At 48.8% G+C, this 15,421-nt stretch overlaps 1 protein-coding gene across 3 annotated transcripts in view; it reads left to right on the plus strand.

Moving 5' to 3' along the window:
* The first annotated feature begins 613 nt into the window (after nucleotides 1-613).
* The window catches only part of LOC133361142 (neuronal PAS domain-containing protein 3-like), a 200,816-nt gene continuing 186,008 nt past the window's right edge, over nucleotides 614-15,421 (plus strand). For 2 of the 3 annotated variants that reach the window (XM_061580014.1, XM_061580019.1), the window contains exon 1: nucleotides 614-1,821. In XM_061580014.1, the coding sequence (XP_061435998.1) occupies nucleotides 1,682-1,821 (140 nt within the window). In that variant the 5' untranslated portion in view covers nucleotides 614-1,681. Of the gene's footprint in view, nucleotides 1,822-11,855; nucleotides 11,931-15,421 lie in introns of those variants that run through there. The other variant, XM_061580028.1, reaches the window with a different exon arrangement.

A 15,421-nucleotide genomic window follows, 5' to 3' on the forward strand; every position in this document is an offset into this window, starting at 1 on the left:
GTGTGTGTGTGACAGAGCAGTCATTTTAACGTGTATTGCACAATCACGACCAATGCTGCTAGCGATATGTGTTTGTCCTGACTATAAACATTTAGAAGGGGGTCTGAGCCTTGAGCAGGAGAAGTTGGAGATGGAGGGGGGGGGGGCTCAGTAGCATCCAGATGCTGGTCGCACAGACATCCTCATCTGCAAAGATAAATAGTTTGCATCGTAATAACAACGATAATACTAATGATATCGGCAATAATTAACTATTCTGCAGATGTCACCGATTTGCAAAGCGCGTTACTGCGCGCTATTATATATAAAGGTGATGAAATTTCAAGGCTGTCCCGCATATTCATCGTTGGCCCTGACAATCACTCGGCCTCTCAATTGTCTCTCAGGGGGTGCGGTGTGCTGTGTGCGTGTGTCGGGTGGGTGTGTGTGTATGTGTGTCGGCGTGTGTGTGTGTCGGGGTGGTGGTGGGGAGGAGGGGAGCGGAGAGGTTGGAGATGGAGTGAGGTTGGGAGGGGGGGAGTGGTGTGGTGGTGGTGGTGCAGAAGACGGGTTTGCTAGCGTATGCAACGGCGCAAAGCATCCTGGCACGCACACACACACAGGCAGACACGCACCGAGAGACCAGTCGCCCATGCGCTCTTAGCAACGCATTCAAGAAGACGAGAGGGAACGACGTGAGAGAGAGAGAGAGGCGAGATGAGAGAGAGAGAGCTAAACAGCATCACACTCCGAGACGGCAAAACGCACAACTCTGTCGCATCGGGCATGAGCACTTCCAAGACGAGAGCCGACGGTGCTGCGTGACGCTTAGGGGATAAGCGACGCTTCTTGAACGTCATCATTATCATCATCATCAGCAGCAGCATCGTCAGTCGCATCTTCAGCAGCAGCAGCAGCAGCATCTTCTTCAGACGGCTGCGCGTATTTTGCTCTGCGGTGAGCGAGCACATTTTATTCGAATCGCTTGGAGCAGTAGTATCTCTGTGTGTGTGCGCGCGCGCGTGCTCGATATCACGTTGAATGGTGATTGTTGGAATTATTAACATTATATATTTTTTGAAGTGCGAGTCGTGATCGGAGCGAGGAGGAGGAAGTGAGAGAGAGAGGCGCTCATATATCCCCACGGGATTACGCGCGCACGCAAGCTGCGACCGCGATGCGCTGAGCATAGACCCTGCTCGCAAGAGAGACCCGGCGACCGACGACGCTCTTGGAGCGATGTTCTAACGGGGCATTCTGTCAAGGAACGTTGTAGATGTTCCTTCGCTACACTTGCGGACGGAGAGAACGGCGGGGGCTTGTGGTGACGAGGCCGGTCTAACTTCACGCGCTTTGACAAGAACATGGCGAGACAATAAGGGGCGACCCGAGTTTAGAAGGCGGGCGTGTAAATGCGAAGACGAACACCAGCATGGAGAAAAATAAGTAACAAGTCACAGACAACATCGAAAACTTTCCTCGCAGCCACCCCAGCAGCAGCAGCAACCTGGTCGGGGTTCTAGGGGCACTGTCGCCGAACAGATACCATGCACAGGGACACGTAACTTTGCTGTGCGCAGAGCGGCTTCAAGACGGGAGGCTGGTGCTTCGCGTTTGCTATTCTTGTGATAATAAAAGGAGAGGCGGTTTGTGTGTCAGTGGAGGGGGTGGGGGGCCCTGTTTTGCTGCACCTTGCGGAGGGATGATGCTCAGGCTCTACCCGGAGCTCGCTTGCGAGGGCCCCACGGACGAAGCTGATTGCCCGCAGCCAGCGGAGGGGCACTCCAACGGAGGGATGGGGGCCCCTCCGGCGTGCCACGCTCCGGGCTCCTACCAGCAACGGTAAGTGCGGACTGGACGCATGAATGGATTGGATCGTGTCAGTAGGGAGTGGGTTGACAGAGAGCGGAGTCGGCTCGGGGAGAATGAGCGGTGGTTATAAGAAGAAAAAAAACATGTGTGGGCTGGAGGAGGAGGTCGGGGGGGGGGGGTGCGCTGGGGTTAAACACAAATTTGAGTCGGGGGGGCGAGCGAGGAATGAGCGGGGGTGGAGGGGGTGGGGTGCCTGTCCCGTTTGAGACGCAGTCCCCGACGCGCAATTGATCCGCTCGGAGACTCCCCCCGTACGCGTGCATCGGGGAGTGACGTCTGAGCGCGCGACGGTGCCAGTGCTAAATTAAGTTATCCCGCGAGCCTACCGCAGAGAGAAATTCGATTGGTTTTTAGTGCAAGCTCGGCAATAGTGAATGCATCACGCACGTACGCACGGGCACGCGCGGCGCACAGACGCGCGGCGGCACAACGGAGGCCAGAAAAGACAAAACACGCACACGGACACGCACACGCATGCTTTAGAATACGCGCGCACACACACACACGAGGATTCAAGAAAGTTTTGACATCCTGAAATAGTGAAAACTTAATGTACAGTACGTTGCTTTGTCGCTGTGTTTTATTTTTAACTAATATACGCCGTATGTAAGTGTTAGCACGGCTTAATTTCTCACTGAATATGTTAGTTGTTCGCTGGTGGACTGGAGCGCGGTAGGCAGGTGACTCGGAGCTAGCGAGACGTGTACTTGATGTGGTGTGCCGAGTGCGGGAACATTGCCCCGACACCCGTACAGATGCCTGCTGAAATTAAGCCCCGAGCGTTCATTACATGACGTTAATCAGGGTTATCTTAGCCACGAACACATATTTGAGTCTCTAGGCTGTATCAAGATAGTCCTGTTTGCCATTGTAAAATAATTGTACTTGCAAGCTTTATATACATATGCCCCAATTTAATCACTGATATTTCACTTTGTTTCCATTCTATTATCTTATATGAGCTTACATTTAAACAAATCGAATGAATGATGCAAACATGTTAGATGCATTCTTAGGTGATGCTGCTGCTGCTGCTGCTTTGGCAGTGGTGCACCGAGCACAATTAACCCCTCTCCGAATACAAATCTCAACACATTCATCAATAGCACTGTGGCCTTGACAGGGGGGGGAAACGTATTTAAATAAGCGACGTTTTTGGGGCAATCGCACACCATGCCTCGTATTGCACGATCGGTGAACTCGAACCTGCGTTACGTGTCGGTGCAATGCTCTGCGCGCGCATTTCCCTAAACCAATATTTTGCAACGAACGACCCCCACTTGCTTTACCAAAATGTTGCTGCTGTGCAATCACTTTGTGTTTGTAATTGCTAAGGGGGAAACCAAATAGGCGCGGAATTAAAGGAAATTAATGAAAACGTTCAAAGGGCTGACGTCTGAATCGGCGCAATTGCTGTAATACTGTAATCGTGAATCTAATTGAAAATTCGAGCAGAACGGACTAGCAATTACACTAATTACCGGCGCCTCTGAAACACCACAAAGTGCAAACGCGGCACTCACAGGGCTAGGCTGTCGCGCGCCTCGCCGTTGCTCGCGACGGCTGTCGTGTTACTACTCCCCGTGCTAAGGGGATAGATGTTGCACGAGACTGCGAGGGAGTAGCAGTGCTTCGCTGCAGTGCCGGATTTAGTTAGTGCGGGGCCTGTAGCTTATGTTATAAAGGGGCCCTAAATATATACATATTCAAACACACATTTTTAAACTTGCATAATAAAGTAATTGTTTTTTTATTTGCTGTGCAGGCAGATAGTACGACAAATCGCTAACTTTAAACACCAAGTCGTTCATAAAAGTTGAAGGCAGTATAGTACTATAGTAATAGAGCAAGTGCAGAATCATTGAACCGGAATTGATGGCTTGAAAGCATTTAGCGCGGGGCCCTTGAAAGTGCGGGGCCCGTAGCTACTACGTGTGTTGTAGCTACTACTTATGTAGCTACTACATGTGTTGTAGCTACTACATGTGTAGCAGCTACTTTTGCTACCAGGATAATCCGGCATTGCTTCTCTGCCATCGCATCCGCGGCATCGCGCCGCCCCGAGGGAGCGTCACGCGGGAGAACATCGCTTCTCTTTCGGAGGGTCGGGGGCTGTGCAGAGAAGAGTCACCCTGCCACCAACCCCAATGTCGCGTCTCGTGGTGGAGGTTCGGAGGTTTCGAGACCCGCGGCCGCCCCGGTTAATACCGCAGGCGAGCTAAAGCGTGATTAGCTAGGCGCCGTCCGCTCCACGGTAGACGTTAAAGAACAACACGTGACGTCGTATTTTTTTTTATAAAGGAGCAGGCAGCGTGTGTCCGTGTCATGGTCCACTTTGCCAAGTATGGAAACGTTTCTCGCAAATTACTCACCTTGAAAAAGGAAACCGCTCAGCAAAATCACCCCCATCTGCAAAACTACCTCAGACGCTGTCTGCGAAACAGCGCTATAAGGATGGCGCGAATATCAAATAGATTTTTATTTTATTTCTCAGTCGCTATTTTAGGTGTTTCTCTCCAAATTGCACGCGCCTATCCGTTGTATGATTTTGAAACGGGACTGGCATCATACGCCAGCCTATTGTAAATGGTACAGCGATAGCCAATGTCAGTGCGGATAAACCGAATCATCTGGTAAAATAAAGCTCCAAACACACATGCACACACGCACGCCCACTCGTATGCATACAACAACATCCCCTGCCATTTGCGACTGAGTGAGAGCGCCATTATCACAGCGCTTGTGCAGAGGCTGTATCCACTGTGAGGTCACGTGAAGTGTCTAATGTATTACAGCTCTGTCCGGCTGTCTGTCATTCTGCACGGCAACGTAGGCTCACGGCATCCCTCGAAACGATGTTCGAACCCGTGAAGCGAAGCTGTACGTAAAGTTGCGTTCCCATCAGGAGATTAATCCCACTGAAAACTGTCCAAATTGATAAAAGAAAATAACCGAACATTTTTGTCAATAACCAAAGTTCTGGAGCACGTAAATATGAAGAACGGTCGTTGTCTGAACCATCACCTGTTACGTATTTTATCTTTCTGTTGAGGCCACTGTGTCCATTGACAAATGTGCCGCGTGCTTTTTTGTTATTTCTACTGGTTGCACCACCACGGTGGCAGTATCACCGAAAACAACAATCGGTCCAAATTGCAAAGAAAAAAGGGGCTTGCGGAAGCATTGGTGACACAAACCCACAGGCGGAGTTTGACTTCTACATTTGGGGGGTGGGACGGGGACAGGGGTTGGATTTGTCCCTCACATTAGGAATCGTGGGAGCATTCAATAAATCATGTTTTTATTTTAAACTCCTGAAAATAAACGAATAAAGGTGGGAGGGGAGCATTGTCCCCTCCCCCCCCCCCCGCAAACTCCTGCCTATGCCCAAACAACAGTGACAGTATCCTGAACGTCACCAGTCGGCTCCCATGCTGTTCACTACTTACTTATGGAAAGAAACGCTTAATGAAAAACATTATGGATTCCATGCATATCAACGTTTATTTTTTCCTCCGGATGCCCCAATTTTAATAGTATACATGCCCTCAGTATTTGCTTAAAGTGAGCGATGTGACATCAAGAGGCTTGACTTTCACTCTGCCATTACCAGTACACAGCATAATTTGTGAGATATTAATTAGTTCCTTGAAATGTGCAGTCATGTTTGATTCTACGTTTTCAACCGGTTTCCCTATTCCTGTAAAACGTAGAGTGTGAACCGACACTTGCTATTTGTATCGCAACCTATGTAACCGTGATTGTAACTCAGATCTGTAATGTGTAATAACATCTGTATCGTCGCAGGACGCACATGAAGTAGATCCTAACAGCTCATTGGGTCCTTCCTGCTGAAATTAATATCATCTAAGTCTATCGAAGCCAATCCACTGTTGGATGAAGGCCTACATATGCCATGCCGGGTCATGGCAACATAAGCTAGTACGGTGCCTATAGCATATGTTATAAAGGGGCCCTGAATAAATAAATAAAACACGTTCATATTAAAACACTATTTTTTTACATGCATAATAAAGTAATTGTATTTTTTCATTTGCTATACAGCCAGATAATACGACAGATCGCTAACATTAGACACCCAGTCGCTCGTAAAAGTTGAAGGCAGTATAGTACTATAGTAATGGAGCAAGTGCATAATCACTGAACCGGAATTAATAGCTTTGAAGAATTTAGCGCGAGGCCCTTGTAGCTACTTTTGCTACTAAAATCATCCGGCACTGTGTGGCAGTTGTTTTAAGTTGCTTGAACATGCTTCACCAGGCCACTCAGCGGTGAGGGCATGCCGGGTAGTAGACTGGCTCACATATCACTCACCACTGATGTTAACCGTGGCTGAGAATCCAACTCGGGTGGCCGGCTCCTTAGCGCAGCGCCACCACTCCTGTCGCACTTTGACGTGGCGCTCGTCACCGATCCAGCGCTTTGGAGAGGCAATGGGCTGATGGATCACACAGAGATTTGCGAAACTCGAAAGTCCACCGGGCGGCAAGATGGCCAGGAGTTGGTGGCGCAGCACATTGGTTTGTAAATCTGACTCTGCGGGTCTCAGCGTGTTATCCCCTTACGGGCGCTCGTGGGCTTCTCCAGGTATCCCGGTTTCCTCCCACACGGAGCCAAACGCAACTTAAAAGGGAATTTGTCCATCACCGATCCATGACCTGCCTGAAGAAAAACGGACAACTCAGTGAGGGGTTTTGTGGGATACAAGCTTAATACATGAATCGACTGCTGTGCAGATCATGGGGGCTATTTGACCATACCTCACCATGCTGGATAAAAAATAGATACTAATTAATGTTTATTTCATCATTATTTAGCTTTGCTCTAGTTGATCGAGAGAACTGCATTACAACTGTTCACACGACTTCCCATTCGGCGTGGGTGTTTGGCCAGGAGTGGGTGCTCTTCTTGAGGGTGATATTTTTAAAAGTTTTGTTTGTATATGTTGATATGAGCCCGGTGCAAAGCACAAACCATTACAATGTGGGGGGGGGGGGGGGGGGGGGGTACTAAAATATTGCGGATCAAAGCCAGAACGTATTGCTCTCTTGGGTTTTAGGAAGGGGAGCAAGTTCCGATGTTGAGGGGTATTTAATCCACAACAACAGCAACAGCAACACGAGCATTGATCAATCCACTGCTGAACGAAAGCCTCCCCAACTTCCATATCGGTCATGGCGGTTGTTTGACCATACTTCACCACACTGGTCAGTGCAAGTCGATGAAGGGGATGGGAGAGCGAAGACGCAGGACCGGTTCGAATGTCACTCGCCACTCGTGGTTGAATGACTGTGGCTCGGAATGGAACTCATGATTCCGCGGGCATGGTGCGGCGGTGCGCTAACCACTGCGCCACCGCTCACATCACACGTTGGTGCATCGCACTCCAGTGATCCAGCGCGTTGGAGGTGACCAGTGACTTATTCCAGACGCAAACAACACGGGCGAAATTTAAATGATCACTCAGGCACTTTGTAGCCGTGACGGAGTGTGCCTTCAGTTTCCCTTCGAACTAGACATCGCAAGCGGTGTGGCAGTGGTGTAGCCGTGCTACGATGCTGGTGGCCCAAGTTCAATTCCCGGTTGAGGCTGACTTCAGTGGCGGGTGATGTTTTAACCGGTTTTGGGCCACCGCCATTTTCGCCAACTCGTACTGGCCAGCAATTATCAACCAGCATGGTCAACCAGTATGGTCAACCAGCATGGTCAACCAGCATGGTCAACCAGCATGGTCAACCACTATGGTCAACCAGCATGGTCAACCAGCATGGTCAACCAGACTGGTCAACCACTATGGTCAACCAGCATGGTCAACCACTATGGTCAACCAGCATGGTCAACCAGCATGGTCAACCAGCATGATCAACCAGCATGGTCAACCTGCATGGTCAACCAGCATAGTCATCCAGCAGTGGACTGACCGATGGCTGTACATTACATTACCTGCATTGGCGTCTCAGGATATACGTCCGCACAACACATCGCTCTCTGCGCTCATCAACACATCGCGCGCCCCTCTGCCAAACCACCACTCGACTTCACTCCGCGTCGTTTCTCTACAACCCTGCCAAGTTTGGATAACCGAGCCAGGTACAATAATTTGCCAGCGGTTGTGCGGCTGAGTGTTCACTTCTGTTATCTGCCAAAGGCCACCGCAGAGTGGAGGAGACGTCTCATTTGTTTCTGAATAATGCATGATTCAGTAGCATTTAATACATGCAACGTATTTGTATTCATAACATTGGGTGGAGCAGTGGCTTAGTAGTGAGCGTGTTGCAATGCTATAAACCCGACCACCTAAGTTATAATTCCGGCCCTGAAATCTGAGCCGGGGCTGGGCACATGCCCCCCTACCCCCATTGCCCTTCCTCTCCAACAACCCCTGCGACTGACACAGTGAGTGGAGGAGATCTTCAACAAGAAGTGAATTGACTAAGAGCTCTGCATCATTTATTATTACGCAACATATTGGAGGGGTGGGGGGAGGGGATGCAGTGGTTTGCACGTTGCAATCTGAACCCAGTCAACTGAGTTCCATTCCCGACCACGGCTAACATCAGGAGCGAGACAAATCTGACCCCCCGCCCCCCCCGACTGAGCTTCATCAACCAACGCTGACCAGTGTGGAGAAGTATGCTCAAACAATCCCTTTAAAAAAGGCTATTGACTGACAAACGGCTGCACACTCTTGTCATATAAATCTGCAACCTACGTGATTATTTTTCTCGAGACTGAAAATACAGTGATGGTAGAGAGAGAGAGATAGAGAGAGAGAGAGTTAAAGCTCCGTGAATATGTGCCGCAAAGAAGAATGTCCTTTCAGATCGCGTGTGCCAATAGCAGTTCCACCACGGAGTCCTGCAGGGGCGTTTTTTCCCGCCGTGAAAAAGCTGTTCGGTTGGAGCTCTCCTTAAGTCGTCGTTACTTGTCTCTTTTGAACGCTTCCACGCAGTGTTCAAATTGCAGCAGTGCCAGGCAACTCAGCATAGGCGCCTATTCAAGGGGGCCCTACGAGAACGAGACGAGATGGCTTTTACCACAATGAGTATCGTGTTCCTCGTTTTGGAAATGAAACGCGGGAAAAAACGATACTCGCAAAATGCGCTGCCAATTACATCACATCGGTGAATACGAGATTGGTAACAATATAAAGGTACAGCCCTCCAATTGCTTGTCGAGACATTGCTGGCAGACGAGCCTCCACTAAAGGGAGCTCTAGATAGCTCGTTGCAGGCTACATTGGCCTATTCTTCCATGCTGGCCAGCTCTCTTGGGGAATGTGAGGATACCCACACTTAACCCGACTGCACGCAGCCTGAAAATTGACTGTGGTAAACCTATGTTTCTGGGGGGGGGGGGGGGGGGGGGTCAGATAAGCGAGGTTGGGGGCGGTGTGAATAAGAAATAAGAGACGTGCCCCATTTATTCAACTGCCACGCCGGGAAATGGAATTCTGATTCTCCCATATGAGCAAAATATGTTTTTTTTATTCCATCGGCCTGTTGGTTTTTACACGCTTACATCATCCATTGCACGGTTTGCTGGATGCAGTACACGTTGCTGTGTACACACACGTGTGCACTGCAACCGAATGTTCCGGCCACACGCACACAGTACAGTTGATTCTACATGCATGCGTGCATATGTATTATCGTACATCTTCCGCTAGCTTGTATATAACTGCCCGTGACAAAAGTGTGCAATTTTCTATTCAGGCTCTTGTGAATTGCGAGGTGAAAAAAGATAAGGGCGTGCAGTTCAACTGTAAATAAATATACATAGTACCTACAGGGGACGTTCAGTAAGTATATGTTCGCTATACAAAAGGCGCATGTTACATTTATCACGCCGCTGCCGGATATTAGATGTGGGGAAATAGCGAAGATCACTTGTGCATAAACACAGTGCCATTCACAATTAGGAACGTTTTCTGTATTGCAGATGCGACGCAATAGCATTTTCTTGCACCGTGTTGTTCACATGAAAAGGGCCACCTTTGGAACGCGCATTGATAAAGATGGGTTTTTTCCAGTTGACTTACCATACATCACAAATCCATCACGGGCTATGACATGCTCGTGTGATAATGAATCGTTAGCATACATAATTTACCGTCAAAAATAAACTGGCATAATTAATTACAACGACACGTTATTGAATTGGTCGCAAGCGTCATTAAGGTTAAATTTTAAGTCAGCAATAATTAATGTTGCACATTTGCTAATCAATACATAACGTATGTTTCCGATGGCCTATGAGGCTAATAAAAATAAGAATCCTCCTTTGTTGACAGTGCAATGCACAAGCCAACCTTTCCCTTGATGTGTCGGGCTTGCCTTTCGTCAATCCACATCGCCGTCGACATCATCATCGTGGTGGTGGTTTGATCATACTTCACCAGGACCGCTTCGGATATCACTCGCCACCGATGTGAGCCGTTACCGGGAAATCCAACTGGGGTCGCGGGGTTCATAGTGCAGTGAGTAAACCACGGTGCCGCCGCTCAACGCCAGCATCATAAATCTCAACAACACCCTGTCATCATCAACATCGCATTCGAGTGGGTAACAATGCAGTCGCTTATAAGACAATACACGGTAATACGGCGGCAGGGGTGCGAGAATAACCAGGGGTGCTCTCGTAGCTTTTGAAATTAACCCCCCCCCCCCCAAATCTCCTCTTTGCAGATGGGAAAGGCATGGGATGGTTATGTGAATGTTGTACCTCCTGCAATCCACGTGGCGACCGTAACATCTCCCCATTGCACTTTGGTCGTAAATGCTCTCATTTTATCGGCATCTGACACATCCGTGGTGCGCCTTATGGAGCTCCACTCTCAGTGGGTCGCATTTAACTCATCCGCTCAGAACACACCACAACAGCAATTGATTTCGAGGCGCGTTGCTTTGCTCGCCTGCAGTTTATTACCGGGCTCGTTCGTTATTACAATGTTGCGCGCTTCGCGTTTATTTGCGATCCAATGAACGAATGGATGTGGCTGTGATAGTGACACGAGTCACCTCGAGGGTGTTGTACTATCGCGTGCGTGCGCGCGCGCGCGTGTCTTTTTCGTTTATAAATCAACAATTAAAGCTGCCCTGCTTCGTCTGCCGCTAGCCTTCAGAACAGGCTGCCGTTGAGGGGAATCACGCAAAGACCGCCCACTCAAAATCCACACGTACAGAGGGAGAGAGAGAGAGAAAAAAACGTCGGGAGTTCCGTTTTTTTTTCCAATCTTATTTTAAGAGAGCGATGCTGCTACTTGCTGATATTCGTGCGCATTAACGGCACGTGCTTACGGTTATTTTGAAACACATAAATGCCACTGCTATTTCAGCTTAGGGACAAATACGATGATGATCACGCTGTTGATGATGATGCGAAGAGGCCGTGTCATCCAGGAGCCGGATTTGGCTGCATTGCCTGCAACTGCCCTGGGCTTAGATGTTCGTGTGTGGGTGTTTGGTGGGGAGCGGTGACGCAGTGGTTGGTGCGCTGCGCTACGATCCCAGCGGATCCAAGTTCAATTCTCGCTCAAGACCAATAACGGTGGCGATTTTCTGAAGCAGTTGTGGGCGTCCCCTAGATCGACTTAGCCTTAAACGAGTGCCTGGGTACAATGTGTAAACATCGGCACTGGGGATACAAAGGTGGCTGGGCGTGATGTTGGCCCCACACCCCCCCCCCTCACCTCGTGTTCCGTACAGCCTTCACAATAGGTGCTCACTAGCAGCACCTGCCACCCCAACAGTCTGTTAGAGGCTACACGGGGGATCTTTGTCTTTTGTGTGCCTGCCAGACAATCGCGCATCACGTAAATCATCCGCTCGTGTTGCGAGCGTCTGTCGCGCTGGGCGTGTGCACGCGCGAGTGAGAGTGTGTGAAGAGCGTGAGAGTGTGCGTGTGTGTGCCCATCTCCATCCGTGCGCGGCTCTGCACACACACGCGCACGCGCACGCACGCGCGGACACGCACGATCTACGCGCACGCACACACACTCGTTGAAAAATGGCGCCCAGCAAGCAAGAACACAAGCAAGATCCCTCAAGACGTGAACGGTAAAAAAAAAGAATCATACCTCCCCACCTCGAACCTTTCCTTGTTATTGTTTTGTCTCGTTTGAAAAAAAAACCCTCTTCCTCGTCTCGCAATTTCATTTTCTCGCACGGCGCTCCGCGCGTGTGCATGCGCGTGCGTGTCATCATGCCTTGTGTACGCGCGCGCGCGCGTGCGTGTGTGTCTCTGTAGGGCTGCCGCGTGCTTACACAGGGCGCGTGCGTGTGTGTGTTTGTGAATATCGGTAGTGTACTCGCGAGTGCATGTACACCCACGATGCTCGCATTTGTATTTATCGGACTGTGTGCGTAATTGTCTTCCGTGTATGCACGCGCGCGCGCGCGTACCGTTGAGATTTTCACACTTATAACATTTTCACACTTCCCAGCCGACGTGAAATGTGCCTTGCATTTACAGCCGTTGCATTGATACACTTAAGCTACGCAATCAATTGACACACACACATACACACATGCACAAACACACAATAGCACTAATGTATATCACACCGTGTAACGAGTGTCCGCTATGTAGTTGAGATTCACTCACTCTCTCTCACAATACCGACACTCAGACAATACAATTCGCAGATCCCCCGAACGCATTACGTGCGCGTTGCTATTGTAGACCGCCCGACATACACCCTCTCGCCTGGTAGTGTTCACAGCCACGTATGGGCGACGTGCGCGCAGGGATGAAAGCCGCACCCCAGCTGCTTTATATGCGTTATACGGTCGTTTTATTAAGCCCCAGAGCGTCAAAGAGACTCACACGGACAATCACTCGTCTCAAATGCGGCGTGTGTGTGTGTGTGCGCGCGTGCTGGGACAGTTGGTTGTCATTGCATTGCGGTTCCGCGGTTATATTAACATATGCAAACGGAATTCCAATTGTTAATATCGGGCACATCGCCTTGGCGGCTATGAAGTTTGTGTGCGTGCGTTGGCAGTCATGAAGGTGTGCGGTCCATGTGTTTGGTCCATATCACACACCTTCTCATGCACCTTGGCGGCCTTCACAGGTGCTCGCTAACAGCACTTGCCCCAACAGTCTGTGGAGGCTACACGGTGGTGGGGAGGGATCTGTGTCATTGTGTGTGTGTGTGTGCGCCCGTGTCGGTCCAAGTGTTGATTTTTAGGTTCGATTATATAACACAAATAGATGTTTTCTGTTGCAATTACAGTGACGTTATTCATTTAAGAGGGCGAAGGGGGGGGTGTAATCATGGCTTGATTATCACTGAAATATTTTCCACGTCATTGGTAGATTGTGAATAGCAGTCACAGCCATACCGAGATGTATACTGGATGTTGTGTGTCGAGTAAAATAAATATTTTCAGGATTGCCATCTCAGTTCAAACTAAGCCTCAGTTTTCAATTAGATGAATTATTGCATTGCATTAGTTAATCAAGCATGAACAACTCTACGTGTCTACGCATGTGTATAATATAGTGCAGTCTGCACCCATTACTTACAATAATTTATACAATGGTGTGGGGGAATCGGTGATGCAGGTGTTAGCATGCTGCGCTATGAATCCCGGCACGCGCTGAGTTCGATTCCCAACCACGGCGAACATGAATGGTAAGTGATATATGGGCTGATTCTGGGCAATGACGGGCAAGGTGCAGTGTGCTTCCAACGACTCCCACTCCCGATATGGCGTGGGGCAGGCCTTCGTCTAGCAGTCTATGGACAAAGAGCTGTAATGTAGTGATAATGATGTATGTAATAATGTGTTAATTTACCATTGAATGAAGGCATCCCCAGGCATCGGTCACGGGTTTTGCACTATTTACCATTGGTGTACATTTTTTCTAGTAATACATACAATACTGCTATTCACAAATGTAATGCCGTGCGTATCCATGAAAGAACACGCGGCAAAATAACTATAAAAGGGAGTTTAACTTTTGTGTGACACTTCCGTGTGACACTTTTATTGACACCGCAGATGCCACAGCTTCAGAAATTCATCATTGACTTCTAAAAGTCAGCTGCTATCTGCTATCTCTCGACAAACGGCTCCGATATTCATAGCACTAAGAAAGTACAATGCCCAGCGCAGTAATTGCATTTGTGTATCAAGGCCGTGGCATTGAATGACTTTCAACTGACTCACTCTCATTGTTACATTTTTTTTATGATCTTAACCTTGTATTAAAATGATTGAATTCGGAGAGGTAGCAGTGATATACAGAGGGGTGTCGCAGGCGGGCCAGGAATTTTGTCCCCCCGTGAGCCTCAGTGGTTGAGGAGGCCCTCTTCAATGGTGATGGTTTTCAGGCGTGGAGCACGCCAACGGAACCTTTGCCAAGGTAAAACCGAAAAAAAGACACGAACAACAACAGTACTTCACGAAATATCTGACTGTTGCCATTGTTACGCGTAACATCAGTTGCACTTGTGCGAAATAACCGCCCGGTCCACCGTGCGTTCTCGAAAGTAATCTTATCTGATGTTTTAACCCATTTCCTCGAGTAACAAGGGGCTACTCGTGATTGTACATTAAAACAATTTAACCATTTATCGAGGTGGCTTGACCTGGACGAGTCTGACCGCACATTGTGTTTTTCCTCTCTCTTAACAATGCAGCTGTCTGACAGTAGAGTGCCACTTAACAACAGCAGCAGTATAATGGGTGGAGGCACAGTTTTTTTTTAATCTTGTGAAAAAATAATAAGAAATTGCTATTGCCAGTACAAAGATGTACAGAGCATGTGTTGTTGTGTGATCTTCAGCCTCGTAATTTTGTCCAATTTTAAGGCCACTTTTTGAAATTCAGGTCTGAAGGTGTTTTGTCAAGTCCTGCCAATTTCAACAAACCAATTACTTTCATTTTTTATTTTCTCAAAATTGTTGGCGTCCATCTGTACCCTGCCAGCCATTATGTGTCTCTCAGATAGATTGTAAAAATGTCAAGAGCACACACCGTGTTGATTTTGTTTCACTCCACCGATGGTCTACACTTTAGGCCAAGGCTACCCATTATGCCGCAACGTTTCATTAACGCCGCCCTGGTGTCCCGACATAATTCTTGAAAGTCAGGATTTTTTCAAGTTCGACATTATCTGCCTTCGTGCTTGATTCGCGATCTGCGCAAAGGGCAGGCTACCTCGGTAGCCGTGGGATGTGGTTGGCAACAGGAGTTGCCAGGGCCAGTGTCGGAAGCAACAAGGAGGGCCAAATCACAGTGTGGAAGGGAGGCTGTAGTGAGAGTCAGTGAGTGAGTGAGCGTGGCTTTTGAAAAGGAGGATTGGCCTGCTAATGGATGAGGAGGTCGCCACTTGTCCCCGGTTGAACCTCCCAGAAATGTTGGTTACCTTACTTTACTGCTCGTGTGTGTTTGCTTCTGACCGTTCGACCAGCATGTTTGTCTCGAACCTCACCGTCGGTTGAACAGTGCTCAGTGTGTATATATACTTGTCTTACAAACGTGGAGGAGGACACGTGTATACATTTTTTGTTTACGGTTTTCCGATGCATGAGCAC

This window comes from Lethenteron reissneri, chromosome 8 (assembly GCF_015708825.2).
Source record: "Lethenteron reissneri isolate LAM-NWPU_2019-01 chromosome 8, ASM1570882v1, whole genome shotgun sequence".
NCBI lineage: Eukaryota > Metazoa > Chordata > Hyperoartia > Petromyzontiformes > Petromyzontidae > Lethenteron > Lethenteron reissneri.